This window comes from Seriola lalandi, unplaced genomic scaffold (assembly GCF_002814215.2).
Source record: "Seriola lalandi dorsalis isolate HSWRI2012SDOR001 ecotype SW California unplaced genomic scaffold, Sedor1 jcf7180002054415, whole genome shotgun sequence".
In the NCBI taxonomy this organism is placed as follows: Eukaryota; Metazoa; Chordata; class Actinopteri; order Carangiformes; family Carangidae; genus Seriola; species Seriola lalandi.
Window position 1 is genome coordinate 700,896 of NW_019524968.1, and position 23,032 is coordinate 723,927.

At 40.6% G+C, this 23,032-nt stretch overlaps 1 protein-coding gene across 1 annotated transcript in view; it reads left to right on the forward strand.

Annotated features, from left to right (window-relative positions):
• The window catches only part of esama (endothelial cell adhesion molecule a), a 60,815-nt gene that overhangs the window by 35,037 nt on the left and 2,746 nt on the right, over positions 1-23,032 (forward strand). The window contains exons 2-6 of the mRNA XM_023410161.2: positions 18,649-18,800; positions 20,784-20,985; positions 21,086-21,241; positions 22,046-22,168; positions 22,326-22,458. Coding sequence (XP_023265929.1) covers positions 18,649-18,800; positions 20,784-20,985; positions 21,086-21,241; positions 22,046-22,168; positions 22,326-22,458 — 766 coding nt within the window. The remainder of the gene's footprint in view (positions 1-18,648; positions 18,801-20,783; positions 20,986-21,085; positions 21,242-22,045; positions 22,169-22,325; positions 22,459-23,032) is intronic.

Below are 23,032 nucleotides of genomic sequence, written 5' to 3' on the forward strand. Positions count from 1 at the left end.
ACGAGTGCTGTTTTGTTTTATAGAGTGGTATCACATAGGGAAATGTAAATGTGCCATTATTCAATCAGAAAAATAAACACTACCTCTACTATCAACATTTTGATGATTTAATCAGCTGATCTTGAGATGGGGGGAAAAAAAGATTTTGTCTTCTCAGATTCACATGGAATATTTTTTAGATTTTTTATTGTTTTTTGAACGCGGGTAAAGTGACTGATTCTTTTTACACTGCCAGCCAAATTTCCCTAAGAGGACATACACCACTGCAGGGAACAATGTCACCACATGCAGTTACAGGTTGAAAGAGCGAGCCGTTAGCCGCCAGGTGACAGGTCTGTTTACAGTGTTTGAGCTCAGACCAAACAGCTCGGAAGAGTGTTGACCCGGGCGTTGTGTTTACATCACTGAGACGATAAAAACCTGTGTCTACTGCAGAGAAATTTGACGCGGATGTGAATGTCGATTGTTCCCTTTTCCATCGCCCGCAAAAGCCTGATGTTAGCGGGTCGTAGCAGGTTTTTAAAAGGGCCTTAAGTTAGCTCAACGTTAAGGTGGAGTTTGCAATTTCTCTTTCTTGTCTAAATTTCACTGGTAATCCTCTTTAAGATGCTTGAGCCTTATATTCCAGTGTGTGTGTGTGTGTGTGTGTGTGTGTGTGTTTTTGTGGCTGTGGAAGTGTGTTTACCAAGCGTGTCACTCCAGTGTTGACACACATGGCATGGGATAGCCATGTGTTGCTGAGAATGTATTATAATCCTGTAGGCCTGTCCCATGCTCTGTGTCATTTCCACCATCTGTTGTCCACCACTGCTCCACCAGCAATGATATAATCTAGAAAGTACCCTGTGGGAAAAAAAAAGCTACCGTTATTAGAAACCATCACATAGCAATATATGATCACGTTCCAACTACGAAAAGAAGAGAGAGAAAGTTTCCCCCCCACACACACTTTCATCACTGGCATTTCAGGTCAAATTAGCATGTTGAGATGTTCGACATCTTCAATTAGCATCGCTACACGGCAGACAACCTCATCCTCGCCCCTCCTGCACACCCCCCCCCCCCCCCCCCCCGACCCTATATGTTATCAGTCTTTGTGTCAAAACAAGATGAATGCCTCTCCCTCTCTGACTGCAGAGCCCTTATCTCTGATCCCAAGCATCTTCCTCCTCTCTCCTTGCTCGTCATTTTCAAGGGTATGCAAGACGAGTCCCTTAATTATGGAGAAACCCATTTTTGAACAACAAAGAGTTACACGTTTGAACACATGTGACACTAAATAACACACCTAAAATAAGACGAAAGCTATAAATCATAATCAGAGGAAGGCGTCAGAATCTTAACATCCTTTGGGAAATTAAATAAACTTGGCGGAAAAAGCCAATCAAAACCGTTGGAAACAGACTATGATGAGGAATCTGTGTCTTGAGTTTACATTCACACAACTGATTCTTGGGGTCTTTCTTCCTAATAAGGCAGATGAATTTGCGTCTCACACACACACACACACACACACGCACACACACACACACACACATACACACTGGGCTTACCATCCAAACATCAACATCTGCTGTGCTGCTTCTAGTTCTGAGAGAGAGGAGGCGGACCAAGCGCATGGTGTGCGTTGCACCATGAGAGGACCAAATGGCGTCATCATGGACCTCGTCCGCTCCTTCAGTGCCAGACGAACCGCTTTCATCTCCCCAAAAAACCTCTTTCTTCTGCTCTTGTGTCTTTAAAGCATATTTCTACACAGCGTGCTCTTCCCCCAAGGATCGGTTGACTTGCTGTGCTTTTTTTTTTTGGGGGGGGGGGGGGGGGGGTATGAATGCGTTTTATCAGACAATTGGTTGAGTTAAAATGAAAGTTTACGTTGATGATCACCATACCTAATCAGCTTTACCTCATCCTGGCTTTGTGGTGGCGCTCTGTATTCAGCCGGCAGCAACACAAGCATTATAGTTCAAATGTGAGGCCAAGATAACACAGCAACACACAACACATGCTCTACATGAGCTAGCATGTATTACAGATACAGATATTAGAGATATTAGAGAGTTCATAGTTTTACACTACTGCTGCCACGGTAATCGTGTCCAATTACATAATTGTCCACTGGCCCCACTAGCTTTTTTCCATTTGAATCATTTTCACGTATCGAGGTAGCAGAGCAGAGTCCCATCACAGAGTAGTGGAATAGAGGAGAGTTGACTGACAAGACAAAGGCAGAGGATTTTGTGTCAAAGCGAAAAGCAAAAGTGCCCATTTGGCAATTTCAGATTTAAAGTTGGGGTAATCGCCTTTTATCATATATCTGAGAGCAAACTACCCGTCTGCACCTCCTCTTGGCTCTATTTTAGAAAATCTAGCCTGTGATGGGAGAGACTTCCTATTGGCTGCTCTACAAATGCAGATGCATGTGCACATCCCTTCAGATGGACACGTGTCAAATATCAGTGAAGGGTTTCAGAGAGAACTTGCTATACGTCTCTGGACATGTAACAGGCTAATATACGTGTTGTAAGTGGTTGGTTGTGTGGGTAGATTGACCATGAAAGCAGGCGATGAGTGGTTTTGTTGAATGTTGCTATTAGTTTAGCCTTCTGCTAACTGTAGCCAAAGGCTCACAGCTGTAACTGTGCTGCTTGTGTTGCAAGGAGGGCCTAGCTTTAAACCCAAATGCCAAAAAGTAACCTTATATAAATAATGAGGCAATCTGTCTGATGAAAGTGGCAGCATCTGGAGGTAACATTTCTTATCTACAGATAGTAAGACGACATGTCTTTTCTTGTAAAATGTCTGGTGGAGACAACACACCAGAGTTGTCGCGAGTTTATTACCGGGTAGGAAATTTTCCGTGGCCTCCCTGTTCGACACAGCAATCACATAGCTGCTCATACTTCACTCATCTCTAGCAGAATCCCATCTCTCCTGTTTCACTTAACCGCCTGTCAACCTCCAACCATGTCACCACATCTCTTTAATGGCATCCACTGACACACACACACACACACACACACAGAGCCTGCCACTGGTGAGAGCACATCTCCGTCCATCTTCCTTGACACAACAGAGTCACGTCATTTTGTGATGTTTCCCGTCTTTTGATTAAAGTGGAGAAACGATACCCAGACTCCCAGATTGAAGGCCGCTGGGTTTCTAGAGTGGGGTCCAAAAGTCTGAGACCGTTTACCCATAGAAGTGAATAGGAAAGTGATCCCCCGCTGTATGTCAACACAGTGGTTCTCTCTCATGTCAGGTCATATTGTAGTGGGAGGAGGGGAGTAGGGTAGAATAACCGTTGGCTGAATTCAACATGATTCAATGGTGTCCTTAGAAGATCATGTCACCTGTCATCTCTCTATATTGTACACATTGATCTCCAGAGCTGGCACTGACTCCCTGGACAAATAGGATAACCCCACAGCAAAGGGGATAGTGCATTAGCAAGATGTTTCGAGGAAAAAAAAAATCAAGTCTTTACTGTATCTTTGCACATGTGTGAATGTTCAGTGGTATGACACCATACAGTCATATCCAGCTACCCCACCCTCACTGTTTGCTGCTGTACTCAGACCTTGAATAAAAGCAGGAAATGCTGCCTCACACTTCTGTGTTTTTCAACCCGACACTCATTAACCCAGGGTGTCGCTGCAGTTACTGGGCAAACCATGGAAACATATTTATCACTGATTGGTCCAGATGGCAGCTTCTGTGGGGCATGACATACTACGCCTGCTTTGTTGAGTACTGCATGAATTCCAAATAGATTTATGGAGCACATAAAGAAAGTTATTGTGTTGTGCTGTGCTGTGGTAGCTGTGATTGCTTGCTTGTTATTACTAAGTATCATAGCTAGTAATAATAATATTAAGGTTTATGTCTTCATTGGACAGCTAACATTGCACAATAGTGCTGCCTCTGTGAACTTTTGCCTCTTTTAAAAGTACAGATGTCACCTCACTTCAAGTAAAATGAATAAAAACAAACAGTAGTGTATAGGTGTGTTTCAACCACAGGAACTTTCATAAGGAAACGGAAACCTTTTGAAGAACACAGCCCCCCTACCTGCAGGAGGAACCATGATCTAAATTAAGTTCTGGGAAGATAGTTTTACCCCCAAAAAAGTCTCTACTGGGTGAGTCGTACCTTCCGAAGGTTCAGGAACATTCAGTGTGGGGCTTGCAGCTGTGATTGTCGCTGATTGGTTAAATATGGTAGCTTTATCTGCAGCATTGTTTTACACCCAGCATTTTGTAAAGTGTGCAACTGAAAACTGACAATAATCAGGATTGGGCAGCCCAAGAGATTTTATGGCTAATGGACCGATGACAAAGTCCAGGTTTTGATGTCCATTTTTGTAAGAGAGGACATTATACAACCATATCAATGAAAGGCCACCATCGTGCTTTTGACACGTAAGTGGACTGGGAAAGTTTCTTGATATTAGTTATTGGGAAAGTGCATGGACCATTAGTGGAGAACCCACCATATGATATTAAATCTTACATCTAAAGTGAGTATAACAGATGTGTACCTGTTGAGTTCATTTCATAGTTAAAGGGACCCTTGAGTTGAGATTATGTAAAGTCAGAGTAAGTGTAATCACCAGAGCCTGGCTCAGCTGTTGATGTTGACGAATCTACTGTTGTCCTACTTCCAGGTTAAACTCCTAAAGACACAAGATAGAACATGGTGTACTCTGTACTGAAAAAGGCCTAGAATTATTTCAAATCTATATTTTACCCTCTGTTTGTATGTCATTTTCATCACTGAAGTCGTAGAGTAACAAAGGACCAAATGAGTAATGCAATAGCATCAGTAGCAACAGTAGGCTTACAGGAAATGTTCAATTTATTTTTGTGGTATTAGCTTTTTATTCATTGTAAGATATTGATGATAACATTACTGCCTTAAAGCTCGAGTGTGGGACTTTTACATATAAATGAACGTTAAGTTCAAGTTTGTCAAACGAGTTCACACAATGCTAATTAAGTCTATCAGCATCAGTTAAATATTTCTGTATTTCTCCCTGAGTTTTAAATCTGGCGTCTGTGGTGACGTTCCCACGCTGGCCCACTGGCAGCAATGTATTTAATATCAGCCAGTGACCATTGGTTTGCCAGAGCTGAAGAGGGGAGCAACTGTAGCGACAGAGACGGAGTAGGCTACAGCAACTTGTATGCGGAGTATGGGCTTGTGACAGAGAAACCTTGGAAGCGCCCAAGAAAAGTTTCTGATGAAACTCAGAGGATTCATGGGAAGGATTACAGTCTAAAAAGGAAAGCGATTGACGGCGAGGACAAACACGGATTACCACTGGTGTGGCTTTTCGTCCTTGGAGTGCGCTGTTTGTATAATTACTCTCACTGCCAGAAGGGGGAGACAAAAGATGTGCACTGCAGGTTTAAATAAAGGTTAGTGAGTCAGTGTTCAAATGTGGGAGTGGGCAATAAGCAGGCTATTGGTGTCTCAGTGTGGGGTTACTTCCTGTCTGACCCCAACTACTGAACTTCACTTTAACACTTCCTACCAGTACAAACAGGCTAATCCTGGACTAAAGCTCCATTACGGCGCTATCAGGACGCCCAGCTTTTTCCTCCCTGCCATCATCCACACAATGCAGAGGAAGTGTGTATATGTGTGTGTGTAGAGGATGTCTTTGATTTTTTATAGACAATGTGAACTTTTGCTGCTTTTTTCTTTTCTTTTTTTCCAGACCAATTTCTAATCAACAAAAGCAGAGCAGTTTTAGACTTTTGCCGTTAAGTTTTTTTTGGTCTAAAGCTGAATTAGAATTGATGTTCCATTGTGTCGGTCACCTGATAAGACTGATCGAGTCAGAAGAACGTGGTTGGGTCTTTATCTGCATGTGTTTAATAAGAGCTTCAAGCTCTGTCAATTGACAGATTTTTAGTAATTTGCCTCTCTAGCAGTTCCCATGATGTCTCCATCAGATGGAATTCGGATCCAATTAACCAAAGCACTTTCTGTTCTTGCTAAAAGCTCAAACTGCTATCGAAACCTGCACATCAGCCTGGCACATGAATACTGCTGCGTAAGAATATGAGAACAGAGATGTGAGTATTAGAATCTGTCCAGCACAAAAACGTGCAGGAATAAGGAGCTATTGTATCTTCTTTCTCAGCATGAGCATTTTTTTCACAGAAGGCACGACTGTAATGGAATCAAGACAATATTGCAACTAAGACAGGATTCATGTAAACACAATACGATTCTGTTTTTTGTGATTTTGATCACATAAGCATCCAATTGAACAATGAGGAAACTTTGTCTGAGTACCTTCAACCACAAGAATGAATTGAACTGTTTTCCAGTCTCTAAGAAATTTGTTTTTTATTTTAATACTTTCTGGAAAATACTTTGTGGAATACCATTTCCCATAAGGACCTAGATGTTCACAGGCCAAAAATCAGAGGAGGTGAGGTGATGATGGAGTTAAGGGGTTGTGGTCTGTAATAACAGCAGGACAAAGAGGACTGAACCAAGTAGCAGAGATTACATCTAGAAAGTTGACAAATGACAAAGAGGCATTGACGAGTTTTACACAGTTTAAAACCAAGCTTGTAGTTTTTTCATGGGAGACGTAGTGATTGTTGTTGAACTTTGTTAAAATCACTTCTTCAGCTTCATATCAACTGATGCACAGAAGGAACATAAACTCCAGGAACAAGCTTCCTGTTTTCAGAGAGACTGATGGAAGAAATGAGAGATTGTAGAGTCACAGAAGCTGGTGGCACAGAGGCTAGCCCCAACATAACGTCATGACTTCTGCTGTCTTTATAATAACAAGACTAAGAGTCTGCAGCCATGCTAGTGGCACAGTGGTGCTTTGAGCTATGCTAATGTCAGCATGCTAACATGCTCACAGCAACAATGCTAACATGCTGATGTATAGCTGGAATAATATTTATCATGTTCATTGTCTTAGCTTAGCATGTTAGCGTACTAACATTTGCTAATTAACACTAAACACAGAAGAGCTGATGGGATATTTTTTAGTTTGGCAGGTATTTGGCCATAAATGATCATAAACAGGATGAACCTTCTGATGGTGCGAAAAGTCAGAGAATCAACAAAGTTCTGACAATTTATTCAGACGTGAATGTCTGAATATATTTAATGGCAGTCTATCCAATAGTTGGTGAGATATTTCCCTCGAAACCACAAATGGCAACCTGGTGGTGAGCAGAGGTTATGTAATAGGTAACTGTGAGGCATGCCCCGCCTCCCCAAGGTGGCACAGGAGATATGAAGGGTGGGGTGAAAGATGTGAGGATAAAACACTGCATGAGGTGAAAGGGGCAGGTTCATGGTGGTGTTCTGAAAACAGGAAGTTAACTATTATGGTTTGACCTGCTTACCAATAGGATTAGCAGTTGCTGCACTTGACTGGATTATTATATGCAGGGGAGCTCACAGTGAAACCCCCTGCACTCGAGCACATCCATCAAGTAGATATTGAGATATGACGCTGGAAAGTAAAGATTTGGACTTGCTGGTGGTGCTAAAAGAGAAGTCAGGGGATCACAAAGTTAGTAGGATTCATCCTCTAGGCACCACGGCTGTCTGTACCAAATTTCATGGCAATTCATCTTCTAATCATCGAGCTAACTCAGTCTGGTCCAAAGTGGTGGACTGGCCGACAGACATTAACATCCCTGTGCTGCTAACAAAAATTTAAGAGAGCTGGGAAGCTGTGAGTTGCAGCAATTAACATCTTATCCATTTTTAATTTTCCACTCAGAATCATTGTTTATTAAATCAAATGATTACAGTGGGGAAACATGGAACATCTGATTGGCTAATGGTCAATGGTGATGAAAGTTTTTCCTCACTGACAAACAGGCTGACCCTCTACATCAGAGTCAAGTTTCTCTAATCACTCAGCTCCTCAAGAAATTAACTCATTCTTCAATTAAACATGTAATTAGCTTAATAGTAATTTTCAAAATCTAATGTTAAAGAAACTATAATTAGTGCAGGCCACATGTAAACAGTAATGAAGGTCACTCATTGCATCGTTACATTATTATGTGCATGTAAACATTGACCATGGTGACTATGATAGATACTGAACATAGTATCAGACAATGTGCAAGGACAACAGGACCTTCCACACAGCACAGCAGACTCTACGTATCACTTAAGCAGTCAGAGTGCAGCGTGAATTCAGACGTTGAAGTATTCAGTATGCAACCCAAGACACATTTGCAGCTGTCGAGGGGGAGTCCAGCAGTGGAGTCTTGTATTGTAGGTATATACATAAACATATGAACACACATGCAGACTTCTACAGCAACAAACACACACACACTGCTGACCCTCCTGCCCTCACACTATCTCTGCTCCGCCAATTAAGCAGATGTTTCTATCCTCCTCTTCTCTCTCTCTCTCTCTCTCTCTCTCTCACTCGCTCGGTGTGCCCAGCTGATGAGTGGCTGGTAGTTTAGCAGCTCGAGGACAGAGATGACACATTCTTCCTCTCCGAGAGTCTCACCGCTGTGTCTATGCTTTAATTATACTGAAAAGACCGGCGCTCGCTCGGTTATCAGATGATGAGCTCTGCCTCGCTCTCCAGCCCTGAGTCCTCTGTGCGACTGAGAAGCTCAGTGTGTGTGTGTGTGTGTGTGTGTGTGCACGTTTGAGTACTCTTGAACCAAATGTTCACACAACTATAGTAAGATTCAAGTGATTTTTTTTTTTTTTCTCACGGTACAGAGACGAATTCTGGTTAATTTCTGGATCTGTGAGGAGTCAGTAGAGCGTGGCCATTGATTAGGAGGGAAGGTGGGTCAATAATGGGGCCCACAGGCTTGTGTTCACCACCTGTTCTTATCATGCATGGGCACTTGATTTACATTTTTCGTGCCAGCCTGAATTCTCTTCGCAGTTTTCCAGCTTTCAGCTTTTGCTCCGACTGACTTTAAAGCAGATGTTTGGACTTGATTTGATTGCATGCAGACTGAGCCAATGTTTCAGTGTGTCTTTTTTTTCTCCGCGCTCACTTTTCTGCCATCAATTATTCATGATGAAGTGTTTTTGTTCTGTCTGTGTGTAAATGTGCTGCTAATGTTGCGCTTGACTAAAATCCCTGGATCTTAGTGGAACCAACCTGTGCTACAAAGTCAGTCTTTTCTGTCTGAGCGAGTGTGTCGCAGCTTATAACCAGACACAACAATGTAGGTCACTTCTCTAAACAGTATTAACTATAAATCTGAAAATTTGCATTGAAGACAAATTAAATTAAAGGTTTATTACCTAATTAGATCACATCATTACAGTACTTAAGTATTCATACACTGTGTATTCACATTTTTACATGTTAGAGGTGATGGGTGAAAGTTAAAGTAGCTACTTTCTCTTTGTGTTTCAGCAGTGAAAAGTCTAGTGTTATGGATGTGACTAAATAATTCAGTGTCGAATATAAAAGTTATTTCTGTTAATGTGAATGCTTAACTAATGCACACTACATAAAGCACTGCTGTGCGTAATATATGTCAGGCGTGGTTGGAAACTGTGTGTGCATTAAAACAAAAGGGAAGTAAATCAGCGAGCTGGGAAATTCAGATTTTAATTTGCATTAGCAGTTTTGAGTACTAGGGGATGTATGAATGAATATGAATACATTATTCAGTAATATTTCCCCACAGATCCAGTTGACACAGTTTGTCACAAACGTCACACCACTCAGTTGAACCACACCATGCAGACTTCTCACTCACACTGTCCTCACTTTACATTTAATAATACATACAGTACAAGGAACCACACTTTTGCTAAGACAGTGTATACACACATCTGACACCACCTGTGACCTGTCCGAGGAAGGAAGTAGAGCTGCAGCTTTCTGAGGCAAACAAACAAGTACACTAGTCTGTCTCTCAAACTGAGTTTCTGAACCTTTTCTGAAAGCTTCTGTAACACCTCAGAGTCACCACAGCTTCCTGACATGAAACTGCTACATGCAGACGTTCATCTTAACATCAGTAACATGGCGTAATTTTGTCATTTGAGCTAACCCCTCATACGCACTTGCTCCTGCTTTTGATGACAGAGGGACTTTGTAATCCAAAGTTAGATCTGGTGATATTTGGGTTGACTTGGTTCAGTGGTTTATCTCCATGAGAGAGCATAGCATCACATCTCCACCCAGCCTCCAGAGAGAGGATGCAGTCGCTCTCCATGGGGACATCTTTTCAAACTGAACTACTTCTCGCAGCAGATCATCCAGATCATATGTAATCTTTCTTCCTCCTCTCTCTCTCTGTCTCTCTCTCTCTCTCTCTCTCTCTCTCTCTCTCTCTCTCTCTTTCTCTCTGTGTTTAATCACTCTTGTTCTCTTCCTGTCATCTTCTCATATCTTCACTCTCCTTCTTTAATGAGGCTGTTGTAGTTAGTCATTAGATTTTTTTCCTGAAGCTTCTTCTTCACATATAAGACCATGATGAGATGTATTTTCCATCTTCCTCTCCACCTCGCTCACCGTAGAAGTTTACTCAAAGTAGCTGATAACACTCTCATAGGAAGCGACTAACCCACCCCGCCTGTCTTTTTAACATGAAAGACGCTAGTTAAGGTCACCCTCATCAAAGGCTGCCAAGCTTCTGCTTTATCTACAGTGAGGCCTGTAGAAGTAAACAGCCTCAATTTAAAGTGTTTCCTGTAATTAGGAGATTTGGACATACAGAAACACACACACACAGCAAACTATCATCAAGGGAAAGAACAGCCTCCTTAGCGCACAGAGGAATGCCAACAGACTCATGTGTACAATACACACTTGGCTCTGAGGTTCACACACCGAAACCGAGGAATGTGATGACAGCTTCATCTGATGTTGGCTCATGTCCTATCCGTATACTTGCACCGTATTGCGAGTCCTTAGCAGTATTACAACCACATACACATCATACACATAACTGAGACTGGGTGAATTTAACACATACTGACGCATGAATAACGTGTGGCCAGTGTCGTCCTCTTTGGTTGTTTTCCAAAGCTCGGTTTTTACTGCCGCTCTCAATAGCAATGAAACAGCCGGACTTTATTGTTGCTCCCAGTGACGGGACGTTATGAGCCAATCGCATTGTTTCGCTACCAGGAAATAGAGTACATTGTACATTGAAAGAGTTAAAGTAGAATTGTGTGTAATATTCTGGCCTGTTAAACAGAATTGTTGTGGAAAACTTTTTCCCCAACAGCTTTCAGAAAATAAAATACAATAGAATTGATAATTGAAAAGTTAACATAATGAAGTTGCTTTATTAAATAAACACACAGTATAAGATGGTGGAGTAGAGGCTGTTGCACTGATCATTAGTTTGATTGTTTTACTGTATATATGATATTAAATACATTTTCCATTACAGACAACCGGCAGACAAATGTCTTCCTTATTATCAAGAGAGCCTACAGGACATACAGACTGACACATCCTGTCTTATTACACAGAGAATAATTATCATATTATTAACTCACTGCTGAGTAGCTTCAACAGAATGTCACATTTTACCTTTGATAATGATAAATTTAAACCGAATACCTTACTACTAGCCAGGGCCGGAGGCGTTATGTTTCCATCCGCCCATCCGTCCGTCTGTTCGCCCATTTCTTGTGAACATGCTATCTCAGTAACTCCCTGAGGAACTTCTTCAAATTTGGCACAAAGGATGAACTGATTAGATTTTGGTGGTCAAAGGTCAAAGGTCACTGTGATCTCACAAAACATGTTTTTGACAGTAACTCACCAATTATGACACAATTTAACACAAAGTTCTATTAGGATGAAATGATGGGCAACTTCACTGTGACATCATAATGTTCTGCAGAAACACCTCTGGTCATTATTCAATGCTGTAACTCAGGAACATAAAGGGAGATTGTGATCATATTTCCTGCAACATTTCTGGTTGGTGGAGCTGTACAATATGTTCACAGTGCCAACATGAATATTATAAAGTGAACAAGTGCAGTTTTGTTTTTGTTTCATTCATTCTGTTTTCAGTTTTTATGCAATCTTGCTGAATACTCAGGAGCAAACTTTACTAATCAGTAGAAAAATGTATGTTTAAGTTGATTTTTATGCACATTGAATTAGTGTTGCTTAAATAAACCACTTAAAGTGTAAATGTTTTATGACTTAGAGTAAGTGAGTAGTTACAATCTGTTAAAATTTGAACAGTCAGAATCTCAGCCAATCTGCTTGTACAGCCACAATTTACATATTTTGCTCTATCATGATTGGTACACGGAAGATTGCGACATCACCTTTTTCCAATGGAGCCCCGCCCACTTCAAACCAGTGAGGAGAGCTCAGTCAACAACATAAATACAGTAACATCTTATGACAACTAAAACCAATTGAAATGAGGCAGAAACCTGTGTCTGTCTTGTAGGAGCTTGTTGCTCATTGTTAGTAGCTGATTGAGGAAAGAACCTTTAATGAAATCAGAGACTAAGACGGAGTGGAGTCATTTTGTTATTCTTTAGGCTGATGAAGTAAGAGTTTCTCCTCAGTCCTCTGCCAGCACCCATCCCTAAATGACACAGTGGTGACCTAAAACATTACTGATAAAGTTCTGGGAAACTATGATGATGTTATGATACCAGTAGCTGAGATGACTGTAAACCCATTCAGATCAGTATTTTTTCTAGTTTTAGCCCCACCAAGTGAAACTAGACACAACCCTATTGTTGTTCTTTTTTTATTGTTGTTGTTGTTGTTGTTTGTCATTTGTTTGAAGGTCCCCGCTCTAGCTTACAGGTGAAAAGTGGAGTATATTTCTTCTACAATGTCCAGCCATTGTCTTGGCCCTAGGGGATCCCATTTCAACCAGTTCCTAGTGATGTTTTCCTTTTAAAGAGATAGGTGTCCTTCTTTTCTATAACATCACCAGGAATTTTGTAGTTTAAAATCTCTTCCATTCTCTGAGTGACACTGTCCCAAAATGTTTGTATTTTTGACCAAAAGATATGTGAGGAATTGGCTCATGTGCCTGCACAATCTCCAACATGGCTGCTGTTTTCGTTCTGTTTACTTTTTATATGAGGTGTGGTGAAAAAGCGAATGAGATTTTTCCAGCCAAATTCTCACCATCTTTTAGAACTAGTTGCAGATTGTTGTGTGAATGCCAAACACCCTCTGATGGTTTAATATTCAGTTTTGCTTCCCATTTTCTATTTAGCATATAAGCATATAATGAATTTAAACAGTTATACAGTTTAGAAACAAACTTTGGGCGGGGGGGGGTTGTTTGTATGTACCAGTCAGAATCGTAATCACTTCACTACCTTCCACTGCCAAATCTTGTCCCTGTTGTTTTACATGTTTAACTCGTACTGTATGTTCCTGATTTCTACCTTCAGTGAATGCCACTTTCCCATATCAAGTTTTTACCTTAATCCTACTCTGATGTTTTCTTGAAGTTGCGCCCACAGGTCCTGATACAAGTGCACACTCACCTATACAGACAGAAAGATGAATAAAAGCTTGTGCACCTACCTAACCATGAAACACCTTGTTGAATCAGAAAGAAATTTCCCTTTTACCTCCAGTGTGGCACATCCAGACCTCATTACTAACTTTATTCTCTTCACACTGTGCGAACTCGCTCCCATCTGCCTCGCCATCAGTCACCATGGAATATTTAAAGCCAATCGTCCTGGAGCCTGCAGGCTGGATTTCAGACCTGCCACAACGGGAAAGATTAAGCCTCACTGACCAAATTAAGAGTGAAGAGTGAATGTTATGAATGTGATCCCCATGGCTTTGTTCTTTTCTCTATTTATCCCTCTATTTTCCATCTCTCCGGTGCACTCTCATCGGATTTCTTTCAGAAAATCTTCTTAAAGCAGCACTTGGCAAGATTTTTATAGAAAAAAAAAAAAATGCCAATCTGATCAGGCTAAATCATGAAGAGCAGCCCATCCACACTAATGAGGAGCTGAAGATTTGGCCCCATTTTCTCCAATGAAATGCTGGTGGCTGGGTGGGAAGTCACTACAGGTCCTGAACTGCAGGTTAAGAACAAAATACATTTTCCTTTCCAGAGTAGTGAGTAAGCACCATATTCACGCAAAGCTGGACTCACCAGAAACAGCTGAGCCTCTGAAGTCCCTCTTGAAAACATCCTCACTAGACAAAATGATCATTAGTTGTTGGTAACAGCTGAGGTCAGCCGTTACTAACAATGTCAAACATGTATTTTTGAAATTATTTGTAGAGATATTTACTGTTTATTGCCTCCTTCCTCCTTTTCCCGTGAGTTCTGACAGCATATGAGTCATTAAGACATCAAGACAAGTGAATTAGCCACAGCTCGTCCAGCTGATTTGTTTGTGAATGTCAGGCGTCATTTTCTTTTGAATGCAGCAACACAGACCGACAAACAGATGAGCTGCAAGCTCTTAGCTGAATGAATTATTATAGTTTTTTGATATAATTGAGAGCATGAGATCGAGCATGGTTGTGGTTCTGTGATGAAACTTTCATGAATTTGAACATGGCTTACAGCAGATAGACAAGCTCCCCAGCACCTGCACGGTTTTATACTTTTATTTTCCTTTATTATTATTTTCTATTATTTTTTTCTTGACGGTTGTGATGGCCTATAGCAGAGACGCATTCGGTCTTTGCCCCACATCAAACAAAAAGACTATTTATCTGATTGTTCTGTTTAGATAGCAATGATCATGCACCTGATACATCACTGGAGTATTTGGAGTGCTGCACGCTGCTACTGTCTACTATATTTATTTTTATCATGTCATATCATTCTTTTAATTAAAAAAAATCTAAAATGTCTGTTTGAAATCAGAGAAAAAAAAAGGTGATTACAAGTCAAGTCCAGTTTCAAACACGTGTTCAATTCAAGTAGACTTTCTGTAGAGTCAGGCTCTTTATGTGCGTGCGTTCACAAGAGAGACAGAGAGCAAATGAACATATTATTTTGACCATCTGGCAAAAAATGTCCCTACTAAAGATAAAGCCAAACCTACGCCCTCACATCCACCCATCAGTCAGGACCTCTCTACACAAGAGGTCTGGCTCTCTCTGCTTCAGCAAATCTTCTTAGAGTCTAAAGAGCAACTGACACAATGACTCTCTCTTCATGTTGTTCTCTTCTCCTTCATCTCTCCTCTTGATTCATATTTCTCTCCTTCTTCACTAGTATTCCTTGATTCCTTTCCTCTCTTAAACCATATCCATATCATAATGACTTCATTAGCTCAACTCTTTGTTAACAACTATATTCCCAAAGGAGTGAAGCCTACATGTTCTCTGTCTCTCTCTGTCACCTATCTGCCCCATCCGTCTCCATGGTGACAGAGAAACTGATATCTATGCCTCCCTCTGCAGGGATCGCTTTACATGGTGCATTGTTGCAGTTGTAATTTCACCTGTGCCAAGAAAGCATAAGAGGTGTTCATTAGAAATAACAGCATTCATTTGATATTGACTCTAGGATTTTACTTAAAGGTTCTATATTTTACACTTTTCTGTGTTTTATTTGAAGTGTTGATCCATAAGGAGATATATTTGTGGTTTTAAAAACCAAAAATCCACTCACTGTAGTTTTATATCTCCTCTCTCAGACTTCTCTCTGGAGCTCTGGGAGCAACAGGTCGATGAGCCAATCAAAAGAGAGGAGGCTCTAACCCTCTCTTCTGATTGGCTCACTGTTTTCTGAGTGATCGAATAAAAATATAGCAGATTTCAGTTAAACACTCAGAGAAACCGAATCCTGAAAGGTTGGACCGTGGGTCCAGATGGGCGGGGTTTGGGGCATGGCTGAGAGCAGTGACTGCTTTGTTGTGACATCACAAAGTGACAAAAGTCCTGGCGGCTTGTTTTAATGCTCGGTGTCTGAATACAGGCTGTATGCATTTCTCTGTGGACTGAATGCTTTGATAGTTTCACAGTATTAATATAGAAGCTAGACCTGCTTTATAATTAAAACACACATGGAAATCTCACTTTATACAATATGGGACCTTTAAAACCGGGGAGCAGATTTTTTCAACCTGTCTTTATTTCCAAAGCTAATCATCTTCTTTCAGGGAATCTGACTCAGATTTTGTTGTATGATGTATATACTTATTTATTTTGAAATGTGAAATAGTGTCCACTCTTACAGGAGCTGTAAATAAAAACTCAACTGAAATCAGTAAGAGCTTAATATCACCACTATCATTATCTAATGTTCTACAGGTTCACTGTTTTCATATATGGAAGATTTTAAAATGCAACTGCAAATGCAATTTTTTGCAAAATGCAAAAATGCACAAAAAGAAAATACATGCTCTATAATAATGTGTTTTGTAGTTCACTTTATTTCTTTGTTTTGTTATAATTAAAGTGTTTGAAATCACCGAAACAAACATTCAGTTTCAGAGGGAAAAACGGATTAAACAAGCAGGACACTTCTAAAAATGTGACTTTGAATCTGCACCAGGGAACTTTCCAAGTTGGTGGCCCCAAATGACAGCAAGCCTGAGGCAACTATTTGAATGCTGGGGACTTCAATACCCAGAAGTCATGCACCATGAGATTAGTTAGACCAAGTTTCTTTTTTTGTAGCAGGAGTCCAGCAGATGCAGAGGTAGTGAAGAGGTTCAGCTGTCACAGATTACTCCGGACAGAACATTCGCTCAATTTTGGATTTGACTTTTCACTTACATTTAATTGCATCACTTCCTGTGCATGGGGAAATATTCTAGTTAGTGACAATTGTGGCACCCAAACAATGGTACTAATTAGTAGGAATGTCATGCTGAAGCAGACTAATGCAGTATGCATGGTGCATAGTTAGTGTGCAGATTTAATCTATTTTTGAAGTGCAGTGTAATCAGTGAAGTGTTTGGGTAAATGTACCATCAATTTTTAAAACGTAGGCATTCACCTGCCATAGTTCTGATGAACACACACCCACATGCATACACACTTAACCAAAAGCTACGTGACACTCATCAAACACTACTCAGGTACACCTTTCCTCCATGTTGGATTTGTCCATAAGGAATATAATTAGAGGGGAAGAGACTGACAGACAAAGAGAAATCCTGTCTGGAGGAGAGGTGGAGAGGTTGAAGATGAGAGAGAAAATGGGGACATCAGGGGAGAGTGAGTGTGTGTATCACCTCCCTGAGATATTCATCTTCTTCTATATAATCTCTGTCTCTCATGGTTGCTGCAATGGACATAAGTAAAAGGGGAGATGTGTCTTTTCTGTTGACTTAAAACATGATCAACTTCATCTTAGGTATTTATTTGGGTAAACAGAAATTAAGTAATTGAGATTTAACAAACACTGTCTCTGTCAAACATGTGCAGTACTTTCGACATCATTTGAAAGTGGCTATAACAGAAAAAAAATGTTAACAGAAACATGAAAGAAAATGCATTTCACATATGTTCCCACGGAGCCGATCTGTTTTGACTCTCTGCTGCCCCCCTCTGGTCATAAATACACACTACATTCTCGTCTGCCAATGAGCCCTTAGTAGTTCATTTCAGGCCACTACAGATAAGATGAGTCCACAAGCTTCTTCTTTGTTCTTTATTTTATTTAGCTTATAGTTTAACCTTGAACTGAGGTGCCGAATGCAGCAATCAACTCAGTGTTCATGTTATTAGAGATACTAATGAGCTGAATCCATTATTCCTTATTGGTTTTCTCTGTGATCAATGGACCAGTGATAAAGAAGAAGATCACATCCATAAGGAGATACTACTATTACTATGATGTGTGCTAACATGCTTCATGAGAAATTTCTGCGACCCACCATTAAGGTCATTTCTACTGTGACTGTAGTGAGGTAAATAAATAGAGAGGTGATTATTTTGACTCTTTATCATCTCTGCAACGGTTAATATCAGTTAACAGCATCACTACCTCAGATATTTCCCTTTGTCTTTGCCTTTTTTTACATTTGCATTTGAGCCCCAAATGAGTTCTTATCTTTTTTTTTATTTTTGCTCTCGTATCAACGTCACTTATAATTCCCTCAGATCAAATGTTTTAGAGATGGAAAAAAAAAAAGCTGTTGTACAGAGAGCTCATTGCTCGGCCGGTCAGTAACGGCGTCTCAGAAGATGTGTACTAAAAAATTATGAAGACAAGTGCTCGTCCGCATGGATGTTCTCCAAACTCTGGTTGGTAGGAGCAGCTTCAGGAAAGAATTTCATAATGACAAATGAGCTTAAGATCTTTTTTCCCCAATTCCTTTCAAAGACAATTGTTGAAAAATGTAAACTGTTAAGTGTGTTTTATGTTGTGCATCTCACACTCAGCTTTGTGTTTGGATAATTCCTGCAAGAGTTTCAGTGCTAAGTAGAGAGAATTGTGTTTGGATATGGATGATGTTGTTATCAGTTGTGGCTTGTCAAATGTCCTTACCACTGTTCATTTTTACAGGTCATATACTTATCTATATGTGTGGTTGGGACAATTTTGCATGACCTATAAAGTGTCTAGTGTTATTGAAAGCCACATACAGTATATACCGTGTCGGCTTTGCAAGTTTTCAGTGCCGTTCTTTCATAAAAGTGGACGATAAGATGGTCAGGTTTGCAGAAGGCTCATACTGACAGTTTTCTTTTCTCCACCTTTCTCTACACAGGCATTTTAGCCCAGATCCAGATGCCCCAGACCAGTATGGATGTGATCAAGGGTCAGATGGTGGTGCTGAAGGCCTCGTACAGCACACAGCCAGGCACTGACCTGAGCACCAACACTATTCTGTGGAACTATGTCTCTAACAGCACCCAGCTGGTGAGGAAGTGGGGGGGGGGGGGGGGGGACCCTACTAACAGTCATATATGGAAACATTGAAGGGATATCTACAGTATATCTACAGCACACCAGTAAAATCTTTATACTTTGCCATCTGTGGCTATGATATCTGGGATTACCGTTATGAAGGATGTTTGCTTGTTCTTATACTGTTAATCTGGCAAAGCTCTTCTTTTGTAAACCCTTAGAAATTAATCCAAGACAAACAAGGCTTTAAGCTTTCATACAAGCACTGTAATATTTCTTTACTGCTTTACTCTAGCAACTGTGCATGTGCTTGTTTTATAACATTAAGGCTAGGATAGATGTGCTTTCCAAATCAGATTATTTGTGAAATCGTTGTTGCAGTAAAACATTAAATGAAGCAGAGGAATTTTGCATAACAAGCCCAGCTGAACAGCCCCCTACTCAACCTCAACCCCTCCTGTATTGTGTTTTTACACGTTGTCTGGGGACCTGGCTGTGGCTCAGTTTACGTATCTGCCTGGGTCAGATTATTGAGCTGTACAGATTGACGACCCAAAAGAGGATCACAATCAAAAAGAAAACAGGGGAACAGAGAACTCAGAGAGCTGGAAAAGACACAGTTGATTAAAAAGTGAGGCTATTTTTTTTTTTCAAACGCCTGGACAGCCGTCCACTGTCTCACTCTGCTTCACCTTAATTCGGAGCCAAAGAGACGAATAAAAAGAACAAAATCTCACTGCTTCAAAGCTCTCCCACAATCTCTGTAGAGAGTCCAGCCAGAGAAGTATGGTACACAGTTCAGCACCTAATGTGAAGTAATCACCTCCAAGTTTGAGGTCTGTTCAGTGGTACTTAGTAATATGGAGAAAATCATAGTTTTTTTTATGAAAGCTAAATCATTTTCTAAGTCAAATGGGCACGGTTTTTAGCAGACATCACAAAAAACTGGTGGAAATACTGCATTTGTTGGGGACTACTTTCAGCTTAATACCAAGTGGCAACCTTTGTGGCTGAAAAATGAAGCCAACACCTAAGTGCCAAAAGCTGCAGTTCCTCAAATCACCACTTGAGGCTGACTCCAAAAGTGAGTCAATCCCCTTAAACTCTCATGTTAAAACGTCCAACTTTACAGCAGAAATTCATGTTTACAGCCTGGTAGGAAAAACGATTTTGGTCTCTACAGCTAATTTCCTCCTTCATGACAACTGTTCCGGGGGTGAATTTTTATATAGGCCTAACTCACCTATTTAAATTTGACTATGGCTTACATTTCTGCATAACTGAGGGCGTGACCAATTTGAGTGACAGGTGGGTGAGTATATGCACCAAAGTCTCCACAAACACCCCACCTCTTTGCCTATTTTGGGAGTTAGGGGTGGAGTCAGACACTGCCAAGATGGTGATGACGGAGCAGCCCACTCTGAGCTTCAAAACCGCTCTTCAGAAACCTATGGGTGATGTCACAGAGGTTACGTCCATCTATATATACAGTCTATGATTAATACACATTTGAAATAAAAATCTCTATGGGATTTGCCTCAGCTGCTGGTTAGTATTCAGGGGACTAATGAATGCAGTGTGTATGAGAGAAAATATTCAAAAAACAATCACAAGTATGAGATCTCACTAGTTTGCATTTATTTTCTGCCTAAACCCTGATCCAGCATCACATCAGTGTCACATTGTGTCACATCACATCCTCCTAAAATCCAACCTAAAACGGGTAATACAGTACAAGTCTTTTAAATCCCAGGTCGATGGATTCTGTGAGAAGACTATCAGTCCGAATGTTCGAGAAATGCCAATCACAATTTCCTGGACAAGAGATGTTAGGACTGAAAATCCCTCTGATTCTTTTGACCCAGGATAACCGGCAAATGCAATCATATTGACATGCATCTCAATGAAACTGGTTCCTCTTCTTGTTGTTAAAGTTTTGTGCTTTTATTTTCAGTTTTTTTAAGTCTGACACTGGCTCCCTTTTCTCTTGTCCAGATCATCGCCTACACCAAAGGTGCCATGAGTGTGGGGAGTTTCCATTTTAAGGGCCGGTCTGGTTTCAACGACATCATGCCTTCACGGGACGTGTCACTGTACATCAACAACACACGGGAGTCTGACTCAGGACGCTACCTCTGCCAGGTCATCATTCCTGATGGCCCCGGCCTCACTGCCGAGCTCAGTCTGGTTGTAAAGGGTAAGATAAAGATTCTGCTTATGACAAAGACTGAATTACACACACTACGTTGTATGATCTAACAAAATTAACATTTTATAATCCTCTCACCTCCCTTCAGTCCCTCCTTCTGTTCCTAAGTGCTCTCTATCAGGAAAGCCGGTGCTGAAAGGAAATGTGACTCTGAGCTGCAAGTCCAGCTCTGGGAAACCCCTTCCCATGTACAAGTGGAGGAAAACCAGTCCCACGTCTGAGGTCTTCTTTTCACCCATGCTCAGTGAGTAAAAAAAATCTTCACTTGGAAGATTTGGTCCATCTCAAAAGGGTATAGGCTAATTTTAAAGGAATTGGTTTTTGTTTTTGTTTTTTTGTTTTGTGTGTGTGTGTGTGTGTGTGTGGGGGGGGGGGGTAATTTATTTAACTTTCTTGCTGATATTATTTTTTTATGCTCCTTTTAATGTGTGTTATACAGGACATGGCTTGTAATATTAAGTAAGAACTAATGTTCTTTTTTTATTTATATTTCAGTACTTGTTTATTGTGTTTCCAAACGTCATGTTTCTTTCATTTTTCAGTGCAGTGCTGAATAATATAACACATCTCCTTCTGCCCTTGTGAAAATATATTTGGCATCATCAATCACATAGCTCACATTTAAGTTCATTTCCATGCATACAAAATTGAGATTGGTTAAATTACCTACTTAATAAAGTTAGATACTAAGACAGCTTATTGGAGACTGTTCCTCCAGGGACTCTCACATAGTTGACATAGTCTTGTTCATAGTCCTTTGGATGACATCAAAACCAAAACTAAAAGAAGAAGATGGGGAGATATAATTCTATAAAAAAGATAAAACAAAGTATATGCAATGTCCACAGTCTAATGTGTCAAAGAAATGGAAGCATGAGTAGTTTGTGCATGCACCCAAATGCATGCAGAAACACTGATAACGGAGTAAACTGCCCACACAGTGTGCATGTACAGTGGTTTCAGGAAGTATTCAGAACCCTTCGCTTTTTGCACACTTCATTGTGTTGTAGATTGTGTCCTTGACTGTCCGTGTTCAATGCTTTTTTAGATGAGAAGACTGGCACTCTGAAGCTGAGCAACCTGAGCAGCAACATGTCGGGGAAGTACGTGTGCACAGCCAGCAACTCGGCCGGCTCAGAGAGCTGCCTCATCAACCTGGAGGTCGTCACCTGTATGTACCACGCAACAGCACGAACAACTATCGTGTTCATAATAATCAGGAAGTTATATTGTTTGCCATCCCCAATAACAATACAGCTTGAATGTTATGTAGATTTGCAGCTTGTGCTTTTGGTGACATGTAATCCTTGTGTGTTCTCTGATAACAGCCACCAATGCTGGTGTGATTGCTGGAGCGACAGTGGGCTCAGTGATCGGCTTCATCTTCCTCCTCCTCATCTGCCTCTTTTTCGTGGTGAAGAGGCGACGGGACAGCGAGGACGACATCGCCAACGAAATCAAGTGAGTTCATGTGGTCACAGCAGCTATAAAGCTAAAATGACGTTAACTGTGGTAAAAAAATGTTTGCTCTGGTTGCTAAATGAGCTTGAACAGAGATGCTTGTAAGTTCTGTGGTTGACTGTTGATTTTCAAAAGTGTTGGTTTAGTTTTCTTGAAGCCATTATCAATTTACAGGATTTACATCTTGTACAAATTATAAATCAGAGCTGTATACGGGACAGTATAAGTTCTTAAACAGTGAATTGTGTTTCATATTAGGGATTTCAACAAGTACTGTACATTATTTGTATATAGATAGATAGATAGATAGATAGATAGATAGATAGATAGATAGATAGATAGATAGATAGATAGATACTTTATTTATCCCCTAGGGGAAATTCATGTATGTACTCACGTATAGTGGTGGCTGGATCTCTGCCGTCCATAAATCCCTGGAGAAATAATAGAAGAAGGCCCGAACAGGTTCATTATAAGCTCAGATCTTGGCTCACAGGCATCAGATTCAGATTTTCTTGTCCAGTTATCAAAGTTATCTGGCTGCTTGTTGTCTCTACGGTGAGAACAGGAAGTG